General features: G+C 41.3%; 3 protein-coding genes and 1 pseudogene across 3 annotated transcripts in view; 3 read left to right on the top strand and 1 right to left on the bottom strand.

Annotated features, from left to right (window-relative positions):
- LOC108892667 (thimet oligopeptidase) overlaps window positions 1-24,726 on the top strand; it is a 75,181-nt gene that overhangs the window by 39,026 nt on the left and 11,429 nt on the right. The gene's annotated exons all lie outside the window — the stretch shown is intronic.
- Window positions 2,121-9,392, top strand: LOC108892665 (excitatory amino acid transporter 5-like; annotated as a pseudogene).
- On the bottom strand, window positions 11,562-16,221 carry zgc:113223 (uncharacterized protein LOC541424 homolog). The gene is made up of 8 exons (XM_018690357.2): window positions 16,020-16,221; window positions 15,562-15,619; window positions 14,514-14,638; window positions 14,138-14,212; window positions 13,461-13,556; window positions 13,214-13,342; window positions 12,341-12,502; window positions 11,562-12,128 (listed from the first exon to the last, which is right to left on the bottom strand). Exons 1-8 carry the CDS (start codon window positions 16,074-16,076, stop codon window positions 11,985-11,987), a joined length of 846 nt encoding a protein of 281 aa, XP_018545873.1. The 5' UTR covers window positions 16,077-16,221; the 3' UTR covers window positions 11,562-11,984.
- LOC108892664 (receptor expression-enhancing protein 6) lies at window positions 18,879-24,652 on the top strand. Its single transcript, XM_018690354.2, has 6 exons — window positions 18,879-19,097; window positions 19,763-19,856; window positions 20,732-20,870; window positions 21,017-21,185; window positions 21,272-21,414; window positions 23,857-24,652. Exons 1-6 carry the CDS (start codon window positions 18,917-18,919, stop codon window positions 23,863-23,865), a joined length of 735 nt encoding a protein of 244 aa, XP_018545870.1. The 5' UTR covers window positions 18,879-18,916; the 3' UTR covers window positions 23,866-24,652.

The raw sequence follows: 24,726 nt of genomic DNA, 5'->3' as shown, positions 1-24,726 counted from the left end.
GACAGTAGTATCCAGACTCTAGCGTTGAGTTATTTAGTACCAAGTCAAATACAAGAGATGCCATTTAATGACAAAAGATAGGTATAGGTTACATAGATAGGTTACAATACAGAGCTCCTCTGCGAAACTGCTGCTTTGGTCCTGATGTTCACCTGCAAACATCATTGCAGACCAAGCCTACTGATTGGGATCTAGGAAGTTTGGAGGCCAGGTCAAAACCTTTGGCTGTTTTTGTGTTTTGATGGGAGCATTGTCCTGCTGGGGAGGCCCCTGCTTAAAACCAGGAAGTCAGTTAGCATGTTAGCACTTCCTGTTCCCTTGTCCAAAGTCAATGCTTTTTTGGTTAAATGTCTGTTTGAAGCTTTTACGTGTCTTAAAAAGGCGGACTACAGAGGCTGTCGGGATGTTAACATGAACATTAGCTTCTTACTTCTGGAGGTTGGATTTAGGCTTCAAACATCAGAACAGTGGTGTTCATCTGTGAAGATTATCTGATCAACTAAACCTGAAGGATCAGAAATTTTAGCTGCTCACAGTTTATTTTCTGGAAGAATCTGAAACACTATGAAAAAATCCCATTGTTTTTTTGTGGAGGAACCAGGCTGATGCTGACTTCAGGGTTGGACTACAGAAACACATCATCACTTGTGTTCAATGTGGTCAGAATGCGTCTCTGACCAACTCTGGCCAGTCTCATCACAGTCCGTCCTCAGTGTATCCTGGGTGTAGTTACACCTGTACTTTCATGTGGAGAAGCTCTGTCTGATTGTAATCCGATCACCCAAAACACATTTTAATACCAGGTGTAAATGGGGGTGTCAGAGCCTTCAGGTTGTAATTAACACTTGGATGTTGATGTGAACACTTTGTTCTTACAGGAAGACTTAATCATTTAAGTTAATTATCAGCCACAAACTGCCAACTATTCTTTGCTTCCAGTTTCTCAGATTTTCTACTTTTCTGTTTTTTCTATCGATACTGAATATCTTTAAGTTTTAGATTCTTTATTGAACAGATCAAGACATTTGAAGCAGTCACCTTTGGACTGTTGAGAATTATCTGGACATATTTCAATTGCTTATTTCTCATATTTTTTTGGACAGACAATGAAAACATTTAGTGTCCAACAGGCTTGAGCTGGCTGAGAGTTAACTGAACATCACTGAGAACAACAAAACGTAGAAACAAACCAACACACACACATCAATCCAATTACAGACAGAGCTGATCAGTGTATTTTTAGTAATCCTGCAGGGATAAGTGACAGATTAACCGAGTCAGCGGCGGTGGGATGTCATGATCTCTGCTGCGGCACGTTGGTAGACTGTGCTCTCGTGCCTGGTCTAAGAAACACGGCCACATTTTGAAGGTGTGTCACGAGCAGGTCGAACGCATCATCATCCTGTTGACCTCTGACCTCTGCTGAAGGTCGGCTGATCTGGACTTTTTTCCTTTCTCCTGTCTTCACTGTCCTGCTGTCCAGTGTCACGTATTCAAGTATCAAGATCAGATTTAAATAATAGAGGGGCATTGACAGACCTGTCTATGATTTAAAGGTCATCTCAGAAGACCAAGTGCAGAAAACAGAACCCAAATCACTGTAGAAGAGATTTGTTTAATCAAAACTGATCCAGATAGTTGGTTACAATGACCTTATGGCCAAAAATTATCTCCTTATATATTACCAAAAGAAACTGCAGCTGATGTTTTAATTGTCTCAGAATGGCAGCTCACTGTTGCTGATGAAACCAATGTGCTGATTTATTGAAGAACTGCTGTACTGTATCACTTATCAGAGCTGGTTTTGGTCTAGATAAGATGAAATCCTAGATAGAGCTTTATTACTAATCACAGCAACACAACTAGAGGAAGTACTGCTGAAGTAACTGTTGTTGGTCTAGTAGTCATTGTGTAGCTGTATCTTTGTCTGTGGTCTTCTGCTGTCTGTGAAGGAAATTTTTACATTTTGGTGTTTTGATGTTTTTTTCAGCCTCTGCACCGACGACAGTCGTGGTGGTTTTGTTTCGTTTGGCTTATATCTGGCTCTTTTTGCCTTGTTACAGCTTGTGTAGACTTTTTGTGTTGATTGACTTAATGAAGACTTTTTCCTCCACAGAAACATGGTTCCCTCTAATCTGATTGAGGCCACATTTCAGCAGGTAAGACAGCAGCTGAGACACATTCAGACCAAACACTTTATCCTCTTCCTGTTTCTTCCTGTAACAAACCCGACCTGCATTTCTTCAGTACAAAACAGACCTGATACCCATCCTCAAAGTCCCAACCAGAACCATCCAGCCCAATTTCGTCTATGTTGTCCCCGATGAGAGTGACCCTAAAGGTCGGACGGTGTACCTGGAGCTGACTCCGCCCCCGGAGGTCTTGTACAAGACGAGTCCCGGCACCAGTCAACAGATGAACGTCCTCGGGATCGTCATCTTCTCTGCCACCATGGGTGAGCAGGACAGACTCTGTATGTTAGTGCTTGATATAGAAAACTTATTAAGTCCTGAAGTTTAGTCCGCTCATGTCTAAGAAAAGGTTCATATAAGACCTCATGTGACCTCAATGACTCTTAAGGTGTTAACGACACCACAAGAGTGGGACACCCCACCAGTCAGTTAGAACTGAAGAAACCTTTCAGATGAGAGCTGAAAAGTCCAGTCACCTTCATGTAGCACGTAGAAAAAGTTGTCTTTCAATATGCGGATTATTTTCTTGAATAATTTTATGGTCAAATAAACATGAATATTTCTTCAGATGATTGGTTTGAATATAATCTGTGTTGTTGCAGGTCTGTTGCTGGGCAGGATGGGAGAACGAGGAGCTCCACTCATCAATGTCTGTCAGTGCATCAACGAGTGCGTCATGAAGATCATCAACGCTGCTGTTTGGTGAGCTGGAATTACCTGAACTATACTGATGCCATTTCCAGAGAGTTAATCCACCAATAACAGCAACAGTCATGTGACAGTCACCACTCTGCTGCTCTCAGGTTCAGTTTGATTGAAAAAAAACAGCAGAGTAGAAGAAACTGTAATTCAGAAACATAGCCCAATTCCTCCATTATTGATAGAAAAGTAATACGCAACCACTAAATTAAAATAATACAGAATAAAATGTCACAGCAAGAATAGAGCAGTATAGTTTTAGGCTTTTGATTTTTCAGTTTGGTCCAAACCAAAACAGCAGGTGTGCAAGATGCCTTGTTTCAAAGGACCAAGATTCTGTCCAACCAAATAAGATAGTCTTGGTTCAGATCAAACTGAACCATGGTTTGGTTCTTTTGCAGTGTGAAAACACTTTTTTGGATGGTTTGGACTTTCAGAGCAGTTACAGGAAGTTCAGGGTAGTCATCCATTAAACAATAGAAGAAGAAAAATAACCATTGTTTTCTTAGAATAATAAAATTACACACTGACACAATCAAGTGTGTCTGCAGGACCTTCCCAACAACCTCCACTAATCTAAAAAAAACTGTAATGGCTCTGTGAGTGCTTGGTAAGAACTGGATGCATCTAAATGTTGATCAGTTTCTCTAATCGGTCAGAGGACAGTGTTTACAGAGGTTTTAATGAGGACTCCTCTAGGATTTTAAAGAGTGAGAGGGAACTGTTCCCACCACCCTCAGCCTGATGGTCTGTACCTGTCCACTCAGTGTCTCACTGCTGAGTGATCCTCCTCTGACACACTGGAGGATTTTGTGTGTTTGACCTGATGACCCGTCAGGTGGTCAGGTGGTCAGGTGGTGAAAACGTGCCAGTGGTGACATCATTGTATTCTCCTGCTGTAGGACTCCTCCCACTGCAGCTTCAGCACCTGAGCAGATTAAAATAGCAGCAGAGTCCATACAAGGCTTAATGACCTGAACTGCTGCTGAGGCTGCTGAGACTGTTATTCTCTGTAATTACTTCCTGGGAATAAATTGTTCTCAAGGAAAATCATTATATTATAGTTTTGTTGTAAATATTTTTAGTAGAACAATTCGTTTAAAAAGTACTCAATCTTAACTATGACTATGAAAATTTGTGTGCAGGTATTTTTTGTGGGATAAAGGGCAGATGTTAGCTTTAATTCTCAGGTAATTCTGGCATCTAAATTTGTAGTATTCAACTCTAACCAACACAAACAAAATTATCCGCATGACAAATTATCTGAAAAACTGACAACTGATTTTTACAAAATCTGTGGTGGATATTCACAATCCCCAGAAGATGATGACCTAATCACACTGACTTTTTTTTGTCAAAACTGTACGTTTATATTTTAATAACAACATGCCCTTGTCCTCTCAGGTACTTTCCTTTTGGGATCATCTTCCTGGTGGCGGGGAAGATCCTGGACATGCAGGACCCGAGCACGCTGGGAAGGAAGCTGGGCTGGTACGGCATCACCGTCCTCGCCGGCCTCTTCGTCCACGGACTTATCCTTCTCCCTCTCTTCTACTTCCTCCTCACCAGGAAAAACCCCTTCACCTTCATCCGCGGGCTGCTGCAGGCGATGGTGATTGCCCTGGCTACCTCCTCCAGGTCAGCGTCCAGGACAGTCCTGCTTTAACCTGCTGCTCTGCTGATTTGTTTAGGTTTTTATTTATTTGAATGCTGTTTGTCCTCAGCTCTGCCACACTGCCCATCACCATGAAATGTTTGTTGGAGAACTGCCACGTCGACCGACAGATCGCTCGCTTCGTCCTTCCTGTGGGAGCCACCATGCAACATGGACGGCACGGCACTGTACGAGGCTGTGGCTGCCATCTTTATCGCTCAGGTCAACGACTATGAGCTGGACTTTGGCCAGCTGGTCACCATCAGGTAATTGACACACCCTGACTGTTTCTAAGACAACAAAGGAGATTGCAAAAGTCTTTTCACATGATCTTCTCAACTGGGAAAAAACTAAAAAGCAGAACACAATATGTGAATCATAAATCCCTTGCTACAGATGTCCCAGAAGGACCTATAGTTGAACAACTTTTACTTTGTCCACATGGTAACATTCTGGTTTCTGTTTATCCTTATGTAGAGATCCACCTATATGCAGACGATACAGTAATTTTTGCTCATGACTGTATAAAACTGTAAGCTGCTTCTAAACATATTTATGCAATGAGATCATTCCAGTGTTGTTTAATTGATTGTGATTTCAGTTAAATGTTATTAAAATTATAGGTACATTCTTTTCACAAAGATTGTGAACCACTCTGAGGCTACATTTAAGGATATCTCGAGCCTCCAATTTTTTTGATTTTCATTTTCATCAGTTCTTTACATGTTGTGTAAAAAAATAATATGGAGACTTCGGTTCAACAAAGTATCGACATATCTGAAACTCAGTTACCTCTGAGAACACTTATGTTTATATGTAAATTCCGATCGTCACGCTTTGTCCTTTTAAATAAAAATTATTGAAAATAAGAGTTTTGATCCTTAGTAATTAACCTTTTTTTAAGATTCAAACTCAGCAGAAACAAGTTCCGGTTTCAGAGTCAAGTCAGAATTAATATCTGGAGCATTGTATGTTTGTCTCTCCCTGCAGCATCACAGCTACAGCTGCCAGCATTGGTGCAGCAGGGATTCCCCAGGCTGGTCTGGTTACCATGGTGATCGTACTCACATCAGTGGGGTTACCGCCAGATGACATCACTCTCATTGTGGCCATTGATTGGATCCTGTAAGTAAATGAATAATCACAGTGTTATAATGTATATATTACCATATATACCAACAGTAAAAAAGAAAAAGTGAATCAAATATAAACTCTTCCAGCTGTGCTCAGAAATCTTTTCCAGAGTTGTTGTGGTCTTACAGTGTCTTCTCATCCCTTCTGCCTCTGCAGTGACAGATTTCGGACCATGATCAACGTCCTTGGTGATGCCCTGGCAGCAGGAATCATTGCCCACCTCTGTCGGAAAGATTTCCCTCTCAGCGGATCTGGGAAGGTAAATGTACTATCCAGAAATGATGAATACCTATTCCTGGTAGGAAAAGAGAAAATTGTATGTCAAAATATTGACCAACTGGGTCAATATTTAAATGATAACTCTGGTATTTTTTGACTTGGGCCTTATCTTGCATGTTTTTGGATATTAGTGATTGGTAGGGACAACAATCTTTAGAATCAGTACAGTATTGATCAGGAACCCAGTGACTTCTAACAGCTCCTGCAATATAATCCAATGGACAATTGTTCATGTCAAAGTACATCCACTAAAGTTCTTGTTTTTGCCGCCGACAGCATCAGATTGTTATTCTAAGTGTCTGACAACATTATGACAGGATTCCTACAGAGACAGAGCTTTTAGTTTGACCAGAAACATCTCTATATATCAGTACCAGACTCCATTGACAAAAACAGGAATTTTACAGAGCAGAACACAGGAGCTGCTGGAATACCACTGCCGCCATCTGTTAGTTCGTGTTACTGTGAGATTTTCAGTGGCCAAAAAAACTTGGTCACCTAAAAATAAACGGGAAAACCTCTGAGTGAAAACATGAACCTTTCCTATACACCTGTGAGCTGTTCTTTCATTCATGCCTGTTGAGTTGCAGTAGATTAGATTACAGCAGAGTTTGCTCAGATTGAACAAACAGATTAGAGCTCTGACTGTCAGGTTGAATCCTGAGTCTTTGTCCAGCTCTGCTCCTCTGCACTGTTGCCAGGCAGAAAACTATTAATAACCAACTGAGAAACACTTCTTAAAGTAAATTCTTAGGGGAAGTTCTAAAGACCTTTCTTTCCTTGTTGGCCTGTAAACATCAATAGCCAAGAGAACAGTATTTATTATGACTTGTGTGTGTACTGCAGCAGCAGAAAGTGATATTCAGAAAGGTAAAATCTATATAGTGTAATCACCAGATCCCTGTCAGGATCCAGTTTGCACTGATTTGATTGGTTGGTGGTCGGACAGTTTTGGGTCGTCCATCCATCCCATTCTTGTGAACATGACATCGCAGTAACATCTTGTGGGAATTTTGTGAAATTTGGTACAAATGTTCACTTGGACTCAAGGATGAACTGATTAGATTTTGGAGGCCAGAAGTCAAAGGTCAAGGTTGCTGTGACTGCACATGCTAATTAACTGTGACTAGACTGACTAGACATTAATGTTTGAACCGTGCTTCATCAACTAACAGGCTAATAACAATGTGCATGTAAATGTGAAAAAACTACATCAAAACAATGCAAATCATGTGATAGTGGTACGCTAACTCATGTTCTGTTTTGATGTGTTTCCCATCCAGCCTGTACCATCCTATGGTACTCAGACTCCTCACGCTCACAACAACTCCCACAGCGTCGACGTGCCAATGACAGAGATCCACACACACAAAGACTGCATGTTCGAGGCGATGGGCGACTCAGAGGGCGAGAGGCATGCACACACCGTCTACTACAACATCTGTCAGGTTTGATGGGACCGAGCCTCAAAACACCACAGAGTCCGGGAGAGTCCGGTCAAATCTCACAGTGCCATCTGAGCAGGGGCGTTAAGAGGAGACGGACTCAGAGCAGGAGTCTCCTTCTTAACATGATAATGACTGAGAAGGAGCGACTGCTTTTCTTTCAGTTTACATGACAGGAACTATGGTTTATTTGGCCTAAAGCGGATTGGAGCTTCATTTGGAGCTTTGTTCTCCTGTTCACTGATGACAGAGAGCGTAAGGGGTCAAAGGGCACATGGACCACAACATCACTTTAATTCAAACTCGCCATGAATGCTAACTATGAAGCCAATCTCAGTTTAAGAAGGTGGATTTTGGAAATCTGGCAGGGTCTCTGGTTGCCGTTGAAGAACAGGATGAACATGAGTTTGAATTGCACCAGAGGATTATGGGTACACAACACCCTCCTGGGAGCACCTGCAGGTTCATCATCTGGTCCAACAGCGGCACTTAGAAGACCAAGACACCTCAAGATCTGCAGAGAGGAAGCTATAAACTACGCCAGTTACCGAGTCCAAAAAAACCTACAACGGGGAGTTTTAAGTCACAATCTGTGGCTGAGGAACAGATGAAACTGGAGATACCTGAAACACAAGTTTGGTATTGGAGCCAATCAGAGCATTACCTAGTAAATTTTCAGCTACAACGAGCAGAATCCATTTAGCCCCAGACAAAACCCACGGTTTGTCCAGTTAAAGAAAAACCTTTTATGGTGACTGTGATAGCTGCACATATCATGGCCATCATGGCCGTTATTAGGGCTGGGTATCAAACCTTAATGCTTCCACGGTACTGACCAAAATGTGTCCTTAGAATCAGAAGAATCAAGAACTGAAAATCTGTCAGATACCAGAGGATGGCATCTAATGGTGAGAGCACTGATCACCACCGTGTCCTGGGTTACCGGCTGATCTTCGTTCAAGCAGCTGAAATGATGCTCAGCTTATACAAGTTTCTCACCTCGTTCTTGTTATCTGTGGAAAAAATCATACAAAGAAGCTAACTGGGATGCCATGGGCAATGTGGAAATGTAAACAGTCACAATATTTAGGCCTGCACATTTGTCCAACTGCACGATGACTAACCTTTGGTCCTGATTCTGTTTTTTGGAGAAGTGAATCAGAACCTGAATAATTGAATTGTTTTTTTATCCGCTCATTTTTGCTCAGACCAAATCCACCTTTATGTTAGAATAGATTATCTAAAGACACCAGAGACAGCTTAATAAACCACACTGGATCACACAGGGTAACATTGAAATATATGGCGGTTAACGCAAAGACAAAACTAACAAGCTTGGATCTCCAAACCACCTGGATCCTGAAAGCAGTCATCTTCTGTTTTGTCTGGGATCAACCAAAGGGACAAACATCTTCGTGTTGCTGTTTGTTCTGAGCCACATCTCTATCTTATGTTCACTGCTCAGGTGTTAACCACGTCAACACACCTCTGACTGAGGTGTTTGAATCTGATTGGCCGGTGCTTACTGCTTCAGACTGACTCAAGGGTTAAAGGGTGATCCGTCTACTGCGACGGCTGAATGAATCAAGTGCTCTTGCAGACTCAACCTTCTTCTTCTCCTGTCCTGTTTGTATTTGACAGCATGCTGGCATGCGTTCCAACTGACTTCATTTGAAGTCAACGTGCTTTATTTTCTTCTCTTGTTGTTGTTTTGACTTGAATGTTGTAAACAAAGTGCTGTAGGAATTTTGGGAATTTTACCAATGTAAATTGCAGCTAATATGAACAGATGCTAGTTTGGGTTTCAGTTAATCTCATGCCTCTCCTGGGTCTACTAAATGTTCAAATTGGATTGTTTCTTTCAAATGATTTATTGATGTTGTCTGGAGCTGCTTCTGTTGGTCTTCCTTTGAATTTTTGTCGGACAAAACAAGACACAATGACGTCACTTTGGGCTGTAGGATATTATCATGACCATTTTTTTCTATTTTCTAGTTTCATAGACAAAACAATTTATCAATTTATCAAGAAAATAATCAGAAGAATAAGTGATAATGAAAATCTGGTTGTCTCTGGTTGCAAGCTAAGCATTAGTTGTTTACATAGGAGGTGCGATCAGAAAGTTCAAGAGATTCCTCTTGCTAACTAACGGAGCATGGCATGGTAATGAGTCTGTAACAGGTGCAAGCAATAACTTTCATTAATCAGTAATCCACATTATGTTGCATCATCAACATCTGGACCTGTGTTACATACACTGTTGTGCGCATTTGTGATTTCAACATAGAGCTGATAATTACATCACTGATAATATGTGTTTGATAGAAAACTCCATCCAACCAGGTCAGAAGTCAGGATTTGTAGGTAATTGGCTGAAACATGAAACATTTACGGTACGCTCCTTTAAGCTCACTTATAAAAAATCTACATTGTTTTCTTTTTTTTTTTGGTGAAGTGCTCCTTGAACTTCTTTCAGTGTTAAAATAGTTTTGTTGTGTTGTTTCAGTAGTTAAACGTGAAAACGTAGACCTGCCTTAATCTTACTGTCAAACCTCTGTCATTTTTAATCTACAAACCTCAACGTTCGTCTGCCAACGCACACCGTCAGCCCAACAAACTTCACCATTTTCAACTTTCACCAAAGCACATTTTTCATCAAAACTGCATCTTGTACATACGTCTTTTGTTGTTTTTTTATATGAAATATACCTGTGTTTTTGGACTTTGTGTAATTTATGTTTATTTGTATTTGAAAATAAACACTGTGTTAATAACTTAATTCTATCTTTCATACAAAGATACTGACACGTTACTGTACGTGTGGTGACGTGGTGGAGCCACAGACTGTACATAAAGATAAATATAATAATAATTTAATGAATAATATTCAAAGATGATTAAGATCTTTATATACAGTCTATGGTCTGAACACATAACAACAATCCAGACATGTTTAGCCTAGCTTAGCACAAAGACTGGAAGCAGGGGGAAACTGTTAGCCTATAATTTCATCAAAAGAAAAAAAAATCTGCCTTCCAACAAATTTAATTTCTCATGTACAAGCTGCATCTTGTTTTTGAACAGGTAGAAATAAAAAAGCCAGAACTCAGTAATTACGCAGCTAAAGTGCAGTTTCTGTGATTTTGTGCAAATTTAAAAGGCTGTTTACACAAAAATTCAAGAAGATAGTTACTGATAGGAATTAGGAACAAAAATAAATTGTAATAAACTAGATAATCTTTTAATTTGAGTAGAAAACCGCAGAGGGAGCACATGGACAAGAAACTTTAGGGTTGGACTACAGAAGGACATCATCATTACAGTGCTGCACTGCTACTATTTATAACCATAGAGCGCTGCAGTCGTTAATCCAATAAAGCGAGCGTGAGGGTGCACGGGACTGAATCCCTGCAACAACACGCAGCCACAGGTGCCTCGGCTGCTAATCCTCCACCACAGATTAAAGCCACAATGAAGACATAATGAGGTGGGGGGAGGAACAACAGAGATTAACCAGGTTTTCTGTGGGGGACCCCTGACTTTGCATGCCAGAAGTTTCTCTCCTCAAGGACACTGACAGAAAGCCTTGACCTCATAATAAAAAATGAGTCAAAGGTTTGAACCTGTAACGTGGGACCAGACCATTAAGTGCTGTAAATGTTCACAAAAGCATCTGAAGATAAGACTGAAAGTGAAGCAGGATTACTGGATGGCGTCATGTGTATCTGTGGAGTGTAATTAACAGTACAGCCTCTAGGGGTCACCAGAAGAACGATAGGCTGGTAATGAGCCATCACTGGGTCTCTGCACTGATCTGAGATGATAGAAGAAGTGGACAGATTGTCTTCTACAGCTACTAACAGCTGGTTTTTAGTGGGCTAAAACATGTATTCATATCCCCTAAATGCATGTTACTAACTCAACATGTGTCTGCTGTAGTTGTTTTGCTTTCTTGTCTTTCTCCTGTTGCTTTCTGCAGGTATTTCTGACTCTGGAGCTGCAGAGTCTGAATCTGTCAGAGATCCTGCTACAACTCTCAACCCAACCAGTCGATGCAGATGGCCGTACACCCGGAGTCTGGTTTAAAGGGAAGTTTTTCCAGATAACTTCTGTTATAATTCAGCGCTATATTAATAAAACTGACTTGACTGGACAGACTCAGGAATAACTATATGAAGCTTTATTCTCATCAGCATTAATGCACATGTTCAGTATAAGAAATTCACATTGTAAATATCTGTCGTACGAGGAAAACACTTTCAGTTTCAATTAATCTACAAGTAACAGCTTTTCATAATATAAAAATATATCTTTTCACGTAATGTGGCTCAATTTTGATTAACAGCAGTGTGATGAATTACAAATGCTAAACATTTCATAACCAACCAGGTGTTATGTCCAGTTAATGGATTGTTCAGTGCCAATGATAACAAAACAGACTTTCTTTACGAATCACTTATTTTAAAAGAAATGTGATGTAAGGAGCATTTCACATGAGGTAGTTATTTCACAGAGCATGTCTAGCTGCATTTCATCAACATTCAGATCTTCTCAGTCCCCACATCTCTCAGAAGTTGGATTTTATTCGTCGTCAAAGTCTGCAAAAGCAGGATACCAGTAGCTGTCCTTTCTCTCCGACTTGCTTCTCGCTGCGTTTTCTTTCTGTTGTTGTTGGACTTTCTTTATTCTGGAGATCTGAGCAGCAGCCAGACAGATCATACAGACCTGCCGAAGGAAACACAAACAGATTGGAAAAGTGATCAGGGCTGTTGATCGCACAATTAATAGGTTTTCAAGCTGTTGTCTACTTCTGAAAATGCATTTAATGACAAACTGTCATTTTAAGAGTAAATTAAGTTTCATCTTCTTCCTTCTTCAGACAGCGTCTCCAGAGCATTTATAGTGAAAAACAACAGAGATGTAGTGTCTGGTGTTACCTCGAGCAGCAGCAGCCCGGCGGTCAGACCGGCCACTAGCAGCAGGTTGTTTTTGGCCCACCACACGATTTTCTCCAGACAGCCAATGGTGAAGACATCCTGACCGGCTGAACGCTCCTCCAACTGCTGCATCCCATAACCACACATGGTGTTCAGCACCGTCTGCAGGAGGAAATTACAGTAGATAAGACTCTTTTTCTCCTCTTTATCTCCTGTGCAGTTTTCATGGAAATCCCCCAAAATATGGATTGATAAACAAATACAGGCCACATTTTTATAAAGTTCTGTGGGTGTTTATGCTCCCCAGATGCTAGGAAAGCGCAAATGTTTTTTTATATATTTCTTTAACACAAGAAATTCAGAAGATAATGGGCTGATTTTCAAGAGACAATCTCTGAAATAATCTAGTGTAAAATCCATTATTTTTGCTTCACTAGTAGCAGAAATTCAGAATATCCCATTTCTGATTATGGAGTGACTCCATAATCTTTCCTCTAGTGGAGATTTCCTCTAGTATCTCCACATCATTCAAACTCTAAGAAAACAAATGATCAGGATGTTGTTTGTTCAAAGTGTTGGTCAAAAAAACATGAGGTTAATATTTACACATATGCAGATGATATCCTGTTGTTCATTCTTGTATTACTGATGACAAACTGTAGTTCAGTGCATTTAACCTTTTAAACTGTAGAAGTAACAACACAACCAACAACTAAACCAAGACAGATATTTAGTGTTTGTCCTGTTTGTCTAGATACTTAATTCAGGGTTATTTTGGAAGTGAAGAGTACACCCAAACTCCAGGTGTCCAAAGGTCATGTTATAAACCTGTGACCTGGGGACCACAAAGACCATTCAGGTGTTGGTTCTGACCTGGTTCTGCTGGTGAATGCAGCAAGAGAAGGGAACTCCACAGGCCTCCAGACTGGGGTTGGTGTCTGAACACTCAAAGTAGACGTTATGGGACCAGTCCTTATAGCTCTCCACTCCACAGCACTGAAACTGCAAAGACGGCAACAGTCTCTCAGTACAACACCACCAACAGACTGGACTGTAAAGACCTGATGCTGCCTCTCAGTTTTTCAGGACAGAAATCATCATCATCCTTCTTCTTCTTCACCTTCTTCTGGATGAAGTCGATGGCGTTCTCCAGGTCCTGGTCCTCCCTGTATCGAACGATGGCCTTCATCATCAGCCTCTCCGTCCTTTCCATTACCTGAACAACAGCAGCATCAAGTTTGATTCAAGATGGAGGACCTGATGTCTGATTTCTCAGTGATGGTAAGTAACTAATTACGTTTTCTCAATCTCTGTATTTAAGTTCAATTTTGAGGTACCTGCACTTACTTGAGTATATTTTTTTTACATTCTCTGCTACTTTATTCCTCTACAAAGTTCAGGCGCATTGTTATTTTACTGCACTAATTTTATTAGGTAACTTTAGTTACTCTGCATATTAAGAATAAAAAATATAAAAAACATAAACAACAAATCAATGATGATGTTTTTCTGTAGATGAGGAAGAAAATAAGACTTTATTGATCCTCAAAGGAGCTACACGACAGTAAATAAATTCAATCAAACACATTAATGCAGGGACATTATGTATTTTATTCTACAGAGCAAGTGCTTTTACTTGTGGTAAAAGCACTTTATTTTGACTTTTACCCAAGTAAAAATCTGAATGCAGGACTTTTACTAGAGTGTTTCTACACTGTGCAATAGAGGATCTGAGCGTGTCGTCCACTGGTGATGTTTTGCTATATTTCCTGTCCTGTTAGAGCTGTGTGATGTTACCATGTCTGTGAAGAGATATCCCACGACTCCGGCAGCGATCTGCAGCAGCAGGACGGCGACCAGGATCCCCAGAAACTACAGGAACAAACAACAACCCGTTACAACAGACATCGTGAACGGTAAGACGTACTTTAACCCCTGAGATTTATCTGATGACCCCTTGAAGGAGCCTGACCCTTCTGTTGGGAACCAGTGGACTAAACTATCTGATGTAGTTACAAACCAGCTAATGACTCGGGATCAATGATCTGATAACACATTTAGACTTTTACTTAATTAGGACTTTAGATGCAGGACTTTAACTTGTAATGGAGTATTTTTACTTCGTGGTATTGGTATTTCTACTTGAGTAAATGTTAAGAGTACCACGTCATACCATCTTCAGTAGGCAGGTGGCGTTACGCAGTGCCCCGAAACATCCAAGGAACGTGATGAGGAACATCACCGAGCCGACGACGATCAACAGCAGAGCTGGATCGACTGTCAGGGTGTCGACAACATCTGCACAACACAACACACATACAGACACACACAGAGTTAAATTCTAACCATTGTACGTAACAGTGATGGTTGAAACATGTCTGATAAGCTTTTTGTGGTTCATCCTCAGGAATGTTATCAGCAGAGCATTGTTTTTATAGGCACACACACACACACACACACTTACACTGTACTCACAAGTTTGTACAGATATCTAACCTGAATCCTGATCCTAACCCCAGTTCACACCTCTAACCTTAACCAGAACCTCAGATGTGTGTTTTACCGCATAAGGGTCAAGCTTTAGTCCCATGAGGACTATAGGTGCCAGCAAGATCAGTGTTTCTACTGGAAAAGGTCCCAAAGAGGTTACAAAAACACACACAAACACAAATACTGTTGAACTTGGTCACTTTTGGAGACCCTAACCCAAACCTTGGCCATTAACTGACCCAAAAAGCAGCTTTTGTCCCCACTTGGACAAGCCGTCCCCACTTAGTTGGTCCTTAGTCTTTGTCCCCAAATTGTCCCCTGGAACGAAATCAAGAAACTGTTTGGGAAGTGGTGTTTAATCCAACCCTAACCTTTCATCTTTTTATTTTATATAGTTGAACAACCTTAAAGCCTTAAAACCTCTGATCTAGTTTTATTTCCTTGTCTGGAGATTAAATCACTGCACTTTGCCTTTAATGTACCTTTTGGCTTTCTGTAGCCGCTCACAGGTGTTGACCTGACCAAAATCAATCAAACTTAACAGAAATATAACGTCGTCTTTTTACTGCCGAGTTATTCTGGTTTGTAAAATACAGTAAAGAACGAAAGACTCGTCATACAAAAGACTCACAAGGTTCTTAAAGTTCAGGGGAGGAGAACGGAACAGGTTCCTGCAGTAGACAGGATTCAACAGAATCAGTTCAGGCTGTTATCATTATTTTTGGACCTACCTTTCTCCTTGGCGATCTTGGCGTAGATCCCCACTGCTATGAGGACGGCGCTCACGACCTGCAGAGTCACAGAAACAGACAAAATAGACACTTTAACATTTAAAGTGACAGTTTCTGTCCTGGACATGATGAAACTGATCCATCTGAACATCAGAGTTTTGACAACAACACTGTGTTAAAACAAGACCAAACAGCACTGACAGGTTCACTGGGAATAAACTCATGTCATGTTTTTTACATTAAATGTATAAATGAAGAACTTCAGCAGGAATCAAACAAATAAATTCATATTATTCAAATGTTTTCAAATGGTCTGTTTCCTGTGAAATGTTGCGTTGTGTTGAAATCACTCGTGGCAAACCCTGATTGAGCAACAGGTTTCAGAGCATTCGCGGCTGAAAGTGAGCACACTGATGAATCTGTGAAGGAACATGAACAGTTTGGACAGAGAGACTCACCCAGAAGACGTAGCAGCAGATGAATAAAGTGTACTTGATGCCTCTGTATCCTCTCATCTCCCCTCAGCAGCTCTGTGGTTTGGTCAGACAGCGGTGAGAGGCTGGTGGAGGTTTGTTATCTGCTGACATGACTGCAGGTAAGACATGTGTCGGCCTGTTGGGATGCATTCCACTCCACAGAGGCTCATCCCCTCCTGTACTGCTGCTGTCATCCTGTCATCACAGGGAGGGAGGGAGGAGGTCTGGGCCCATCGCTGTCAGATCACATCACATCTGCTGCTTCAATAAGGAAACTGCTGTTAGCGTCTCCTACAGGCTGCAGGGCTCATTACACCCTGATGATTTATCTGCTCTGACAGTCTGACCAAGTGAAGTTTGTCCTGAGGAAAGATCATGGATCATTAACATGTAAAGGGTTCATCCTCTGGAGAGCAGCACATTTCATGGAGGTCTGCCTATTGGACAATGTTTCATTATTCCCTCTGGATAGGGGGGGCAAACAGACGACCATGACTACCCATTTTCACTATTTCTGGGCAGCACAGAAAAGCTGTTTTGCTTTTACCAGTGAGTGCTAACCAGTCGCAACGTCAGCTAGGAAGAAAAAAAGGTTTCTGTAAGACTGCAAAGAATGTTTCTTTAAACTGTTTAAAAGCTTAAATTCATGAGCTTAATGAAAAATGCATAAAAATGAATCTTTAAAATGATTACAGGAATCTATTGGCAGAAATATTTATAATAATGTTTTCATTAGTGTATATTCATTGTGTTTTTATTCGATCAGAATGAGCCGTCATATCTACAGTTTACAGCTCCTCCTCCATGTTGAACTGTCATGTTTCTACCCAGACAAACAGAAAAAACAAATACTGGGTCTAGAAAGTGTCTTTATGTCCCCATAATGCATCAGGACAGTCATGTCCTGATGCATTATGGGTGAGTCACCTCTGTCTTTCTGCTGAGCGTGGAGTCAGATCATCTGCTGGTTTTCAGCCTCGTTTTGTCTCAGTTTGGAGGAAAATGTTGAGATGTTGGTTGTAACTGAAAATCATCTCATTCATCTCGTCCTTCTCTGCTCTGTCTCTTCTTTTTGTGCCTCCTCTCCCTCCTCCCTCCTCCTCCCTCCTCCCTCCTCCTCCCTCCTCCCTCTTCATTAAAGCAGTTCCCGGCGGTTGGAGGATTACACTCTGTTGTGTTTCCTCTCCACACCGGTCACTTTTCCCTCTGCCTCCTCCTCTGTTATTTGAGGACCTGATTGAGGACCATGGGTCTGCTGGACATCCTCACCTCCATCAAAGACCGAGCTGAAAAGTTCCTGAATGAGAAAAACGTGGTGACAGATTTCCTGGGGAAGGTGGAGGAGAAAACAGGGATAAAGAAGAAGATCCTCGCGTTTGGTACGTGAGCTCTGTTCTTCTTCTTCTTCTTCACTCTGTTCGGCTCATGACAAACATGTTCTGGATGATTCTGCTGTCGATCTGTTTGTATATTCACTTGGTTTGTACCTACCTGTTGCATGTCAATGGAAAACTGTAGAGGATTCAGTTAATCCTCCTGTGAACATGAAGCCAAATGGCAGCTACTGCTGTCTGGAAACATGAACCTGTAAATGTTTTCTGGGTCAGTGTCTGTGCTGCAGTTGATTTTCTCTTCTTAAGCTCTTAAAGCTGCTCTAATCAGTATTTATATTAACAAAGGATCTAATGACTGCATGTAAGGTGAATGATATTGTCTCTGTCTGCAGCTGTATGGAGCTTTTTAGTCTCATTTAGCTCCTAGTTTTGGTTTTGCGGCTCATTTCCTGTCTGAGAAACAGCTGTAAAACTCCTCTGTCCTCCAGCTGCTGAGCAGCAAACAGCAGACAGACTCAGTCAGAGAGCAGCTGAAGGAGGTGGAGACCAAACACAGAGTGAAATGTATTGTATTGATAAGTGGAAGTTTTTTCCTTCAGGTGATATTCAGATACTTTCAGCAGGAACTTCCATGAGGATTCAGGCAGCAGTTGTTGATTATTCTCCAAAACAATCATCACATTCAGATGTGTTGTTACACACTCAGTTGGCAGTTTATTAGCTGCACCCAGTTAAAACTAAATCAGTCGATGTTCAGGACGAGGTTATAGAGTGTTTCTACTCTTCTGTCACATCAGTGAGGGTAGGCTAAACAACAGAAACACCTCTCTGTATAATGAATGAACTGCAGCTTAAAGTTAGAATCAATTCCTCTATAGTTTCAGTAAAACTGTAATAGTTTTACTGTATAAAGGAGGATTTACTGCTGGGTGTTCCTAATAAACTGACAGACCTGATCAGATCATTTCAACTGAAAATAAACTGGTTGTGAACCTGGAAAGTCAGTTTCTAACTGGAACCAAAAAACATCAGGTTTCCAGGTGTGAACTGTGACATCATCAGTGGGCGTGTCCTGTCCTCCAGGTTGGACAGAGAGGATGGAGATCTGTAGTAACAGCCAGGCGTTTTTTAAACCAACCAAACAACTAATGTCATCCTGCAAAGAATTGTGGGATGACATTAGCTCCCATCCTGAACATGTAGAGACCTGGACCAGCTCTGATCGTGGCTGACTCTTTATCTTAAGTTTATTCACTCAGTCTGTTTCACTTTGGCTTTTATCCAAACAACAGAGTTTCTGTTCGGTTTTATCAGACTCTGGTTTTGTAGTAATTCTCTGGTTGATTTACCAATCAGTAGTTTCACAAAACTAATATTAATTGATTATGGCTGATATTTTATGGCAGTCAGAGCTTGAATATATGAAAAATATGAAGATAAATAAACTAAGTATCGATGAAACCTCGCAGTCCTGCAGTAGAATCAGTTTGTTACAGCAGAGGAGTTTAACTGAGCAGGGAACAGCAGTCTATTCATACCACACTGATGCTCATACAGTGGATCAGTAACACACACACACACACTGAGGCAGGACATGATGTCAGTGTAGTGCCTGGTGCACAGTGTCCCTCAGCCTGTGCAGCGAAGTTAAAGCAGATTATCGTCAGAGAGCGACAGCAGAGCAGAGCGGCCTCCATGAGTGAACAGCAACATAAGCTGATCAGAGGTAGGACACGTTTTTTACTCAACTTCCTGTCTGGATCTGACAGGTGACATCTGAATATCTGCAGGAGAATCAGTCATTTATCACACAGTGTTTGTTTCTCAACCTTCTTCTTAAAGTCTGTCCACATCCATGTTTGATGGCACTGTTTTAATCATTCATCACACAGCTTGTCTAAATTTGTTTTTATCACCTTGGAAATATTTCAAAAAGAAGATTTTAAATTCTAGAGATGCAGAAACAGTACATGTTTTCATCTCAACCAAAAACGTCTGAATCGACCACAGACTGTTCAGATCTCGTCTTCTAACTGGAACTAAGAGGAACAACCACATCGCACCTGTTTCAGCCGCTTTACGCTGACTCCCTGTTGATTTTAAGATCTTGTTGATCGCCTCTAAGGCTCTTCATGGCTCCTGATTATATTTTAGTTCTTTAATGAACCTGGAGATCCTCAGGCAGAGATCTCCTGACTGTTCCAGAGACCAGGCTGAAAACTAAAGGCAACAGAGTCTTTAGGACCTGAGGCTCTGAGGAAATAATCCTATCTGAATCCTTGTCATCTTTTAAGTCTCGTCTTAAAACATAATTCTACTGGAAAACACCTGAGCTGTCTGTTTACTTCAGCTGTGCTTTATAACATGTTTTTAAATGTGTCTGTCATCCAGGTGCCGTCTCAGTGACTGGACTCTACCTGGTGTATGGATATGGTGCCTCCCTGCTCTGCAACCTGATCGGTTTCGTCTATCCAGCTTATTATTCGTGAGTGTTTCTTATTTTGACAGTGCTCTGCTTGTTGCAGTTCCCTCCTTCACAGAGACAACATTAAACCACTGACAGATGAAGTGAATAATATCTGGTTACAGTCCAATGTTCTGCAGGGAAACCCTGGCTCCTTCATTCATCTGGATCCCGATCTGATCCAGCATCTGATCCAGCATCTGTGGGATGATCTGGAGCAAACCAGATCCATGGAGCCCTGCACCCACAGGACCCACAGGAACCACTGCCAATGTCCAAGTGCCAGACACCACAGGACACGGCCAGAGGTCCTGCATCCATGCCCCTACTGGTCAGAGCTGTTTGGGCAACACAAGAGGGACCTATACATAATAAGGCAGGCTCCTCAGATACTGAATCAGATTGGGATCTGGGGAGTTACAGCAATGTTTAGGTGGGCGGTAAATGTCAAAGTAAAATCCAGATGAATGAAGGAGGAGTGTTTCCCTGCAGAACACTGGACTGTAACCAGATGTTATTCACTTCATCTGTCAGTGGTTTAATGTTGAGTTTGTTGAGATCTTGTCTAAAGTTAGATAGCAGGTCACACTGGTGTTTTCAGTAGATCAGCGTCTGTCATTAAACATTGTTCCCACCTATAAGTAGGTTTGGATGATTTCAACAGTTGAATCACTGTTAATTCTGAATGGAGGATGCACTGAAATCAGTCACAGTTGTCAAAAAATCCAACAACGACTCCTGATTGTTTCCTGCATCACTTCCTTTAACCTCTGCACGTTGAGATCCAAATTAAAAACAGAGAGAACAGACGCTAGGTGTTCAGATGTTATTATGCAGGTCACGGGTTAAATCCAGGTGTAAACAGGGTCTCTGGTCATTTCCACTTGTATCTGCAGAATCAAAGCCATCGAAAGTCCAAGCAAAGAAGACGACACAAAATGGCTGACGTACTGGGTGGTGTATGGCGTCTTCAGCTTGGGCGAGTTCTTCTCCGATATTTTCCTCTACTGGTTTCCATTTTACTACGCTTTTAAGGTGAGAAAACACAGAACCTGTGTCACAGCCTCACAGCATTGATATTCTCACTTCGATTTTATTTAAATGTTTGTTCTGTCCTGGATGTTGGAGGACAATAAAACTAAACAAATGTCCCTCTGTTGGTCTATCCTCTGTGGTTCCAGTGTCTCTTCCTGTTGTGGTGCATGGCCCCGATGTCATGGAACGGCTCCCAGGTCATCTACAACAAAGTGGTTCGGCCCGTCTTCCTCCGCCATGAGGCCACGGTGGACAACATGGTGAGCAATCTCAGTGGGAAGGCCATGAGCGCCGCCGAGAACCTCACCAGAGAAGGTACAGACCAGTGTAGTTAGTAACACACCAGTCCAGCATAAAACCTTGTTAAAAATCAGATTAAATATTCCTGTTCTTCTCTTCAGTCTTGTCCAACCTGGTGAAGAATAAAGCTCTGGTGACTCCGGTGTCGCCGGTTGCTCAGTCTGAAGCTAAAAGTTTACCAAGCTCATCAACGGCAGCATCATCATCTAAAACAGCTCCATCACAGCCGAGTGACGAACGGCCGGTACGTATCTGCCACGACTAACTAGTCCACCTTAAAGAACTCTGAGTCATTTAAACAAAGTCAGAAATCAACACTTCTACCTTTAGACATGTTTGGATTTCATACGACCACATCTGAAGACAGAAGTAAGAGAAAACTTTAGATGATAGTTTCACATCTGACCAGTCACATCACACCATCCATGACAGACAGATTATCTATTATGAAAACTATGACTTAAAATATTTATTGACCTTTCTCCACAATGAAACTGAGACGAAAACCCCAAAACCTTCGAAAAGAAAAACTGATGAGATGAGCTAAAGTTTCTATTTGTGTGTTTGTTTAAATCAATAATCTGGAAACAAACACAACAGTTTGGAGAGATTTTCTTTCTTGACGTTGAAAACAGCTGCTGTCAAAAACAGTCTCACCACAGTAGCTGTTCTGGAGCTTTCAATCACATCACACAGTCTTCCTCAGCAGGTGGATTGTTGTTTTGTCATCTGTGCTTTTCTCTTTGTGTAGAAATTAAACAATGACATGCATCATAATCTGAGATCAGAGGTGTTGCTGTCTGTATTCTTGATCTTTGTACAGAGCTAGGCTAACAGTTTCCCCCTGCTTCCAGTCACTATGCTAAACTACGCTAATTACACCCTGACTCCAGCTCAGTATAATAAGCACACCAATGCATTACTCTAACAGCTGATTCCTCCTCTCCTCATAGAGATAGATCACATAGATGTTGAGTACCTTCCTGAGTGTTGAGGTCTGTTCTCGGCTCCAGTTTCTGGATGTGATTTGCTGTTTCTGGGTTTAGGCCTTTTAGACTTGCTGTATCTTCATTTTGTCAGATATTCTCAGTGTGGTCTTGCTTGGCAGGGCTGTGGGATGGTTGTTTTGTCCGTCTGTCCGTCCAGGTTTCTTCATCACATTCCTGCTCTCCAGAGGATGAACTTTAAGACAGTATTATACTTTGTACCTGTCTATGTATGGTCTGCTCACCTACAGTGCCTTCATCCTGGAGTTGGACTAGAAAGAGTAAAAATAAGGACAACTACATTTCTGTATGTGTGTTGGCAAAGGATTATAGCTGAGGTTTTAGAGTTTAATGACTGTACAACCTTCTTTCTCCACCCTTAGGACAAACTTTAAAGTCACAGCAGAAAGTGGCCCAGAAATGTTTAAAGCAGCTGCTGGAAACCTGTGAGAACCTATCAACTAACATGATGCATGTTACAGCAGCTGGTAGCAGTGATGATGCTAAATGAGGATATACACAACATTAGCTCCACAGGTAGAGAGAAGTGAGCAACGTTAACATGAGAAGCTAATGTTGTCCTGCTGTGAAAGGTTCTGAGCGTAGACTCTGATTTTGTGTGATACGTTCGTTGGTTTATATAATGTAAAGTAGTTAGCACATGAGGACCAAACGTGCTAACCCAGCTGTCTTGTCACCTGTTCCAGCCTTTCCTGGGTTAACCAGTACTTGGTAAGTCCACTGGTTTGGTGTCAGTAGTGTGTTTTACAGACAGTGAATGTGGTGTGAAGAGAAGTAGCCTGAACCCCAATGACCCTCGTACAAAACATCAGCCCTGTCATGGTTTAAAGCTAAAACTGCTTTCTTCTTCGGTGGTGGTGCTGGACTGCAGATTTGGCTGCAGCAGCAGATGGAGCTGGAGATCTAACAGCCCCTCCCATCCCTCCTCCCCCATCCTCACCTGCTGCTCTTAATAGCTTCAGCGCTCCCTGACTGATCTGCTTATTGGTTTTTAAAACATTACAAAGAATAATAGAAAAGGAATTACAGTTTTCTGTTCATCTAAAGTCTAAACTGTGTAGAAGTTTCTCTAAATTCTTTATAAGAGAGGGAGAAGTAAAGTGGTAAAGTTTTCTTATGTGACGTTTTACTTGTTTTTATTTTTTGCCTGTTTGTGTCACATGTCTGCCCATCAGGATGAAGTCAGTGTAGACTGATGGTAAGTCACAGAGAGACTGTCCTCCAGTAAAAACAACCACATACGTTGTTGGTGCCACAGCTTATACAGAGCTGTAGCTCCGGTTCGTTGTCCTCGGGTACGCTCTTATGGGACGTATCTGAGGGCAGGAACAAGCGGCCGTTCAGGTCGGAGGACTTGTTGGATTATTTCATGTTGAAACGAACTGAGTAAAGTTTTGTGATCTTGTCTTGGGTATTTTAAGATCTTAAAACAGTTACTTCCTCGTGCTGACAGAATAATGTCTTTGTAATCCTGTGGAATAAAGTTTGTTAAGTCAAAATCACTGGAAAACAACCGACCTGCTGTCACACAGTCTGACAGAGTTCACATAGACTCTCTTATCTGAATGAAAACAGAAGACATTTACTGTCTATTACGGTTATTACTTTTAGATTTAATGGTTAAATCATAAATCCATAAAACAGTTTGTGACTTGAGCAGCTTGTTTCTTGGTTTTCAGTCCAGGTAGCAGCAGCAGAGGAAGAGGAGGAGACTCGGTGAGGAATCATCTTCCATCCTGATGGATCCCAACAGGAAAAATCCTCCTGTCAAAGAGACTGAATTCTTTTTTATATGAGATACGTTATATTTCTACAGCAGTCTAACAGGAAGTCACAGAGTCACAGAGTAGAAACCTCTGACCCTGCACCACACTGATGTTTCTTATTGTTGTTTTCAGTTTGTTTATATTTATGGATGTTTTTGCTTGTTTAGATGAGAAGCACCTGGAACCAGCTGTTAGTGTTGATCAGGTTCTCCACCAGGGGGCGACGTTTCCATCAGAGCAGAACATGATAATGACAGAAACAGCTGCTGAGGTTTAAACAGCTGAGTCACAGCTGCACTTTATTTATTTATTTGTTTTTATTTTGTGTGTGTGTGTGTGTGTGTTTTAGGACCACTTCCACTTGTATTTTGGTCCGAGTATAAAAACTGCAGCAGTTATTATTTTTCCTGCCCCTTGTTCTGGTCCTGGTCCTGAACCCTGACCTAGTCTTGGTCTCAGTTCTGGTCCTCGTTTTAATCTAAAGGTCCTGATTCTGAATTTGGTCACAGTCCTGGTTCTAGTGCTGGTCTTGGGTCAAACCCCATTTCTGGTACTGCCCCTGGTTCTGGTTCTGGTTCTGGTTCTCTGTGTTTCTCATCACTATGTTGTTGTTATTTATCTATTTATTTATTATTTGTTTATAAATGACATTATGACCTTTACATGATGATAAGAAATAAAAAGTTCTGATCTGAATGAAATAAAATGATTCTCTGTGAAGCAGCAAGTTTTAATACAATTTATTAAATAAATATAAAAATGTATAAAAGCCTCATTAAGTTC

The sequence above is a fragment of the Lates calcarifer genome, linkage group LG17 (assembly GCF_001640805.2).
Source record: "Lates calcarifer isolate ASB-BC8 linkage group LG17, TLL_Latcal_v3, whole genome shotgun sequence".
Lineage (NCBI taxonomy): Eukaryota > Metazoa > Chordata > Actinopteri > Centropomidae > Lates > Lates calcarifer.
The sequence above is the reverse complement of the archived record's forward strand: the minus strand, read 5'-3'. Positions and strand labels throughout refer to the sequence as shown.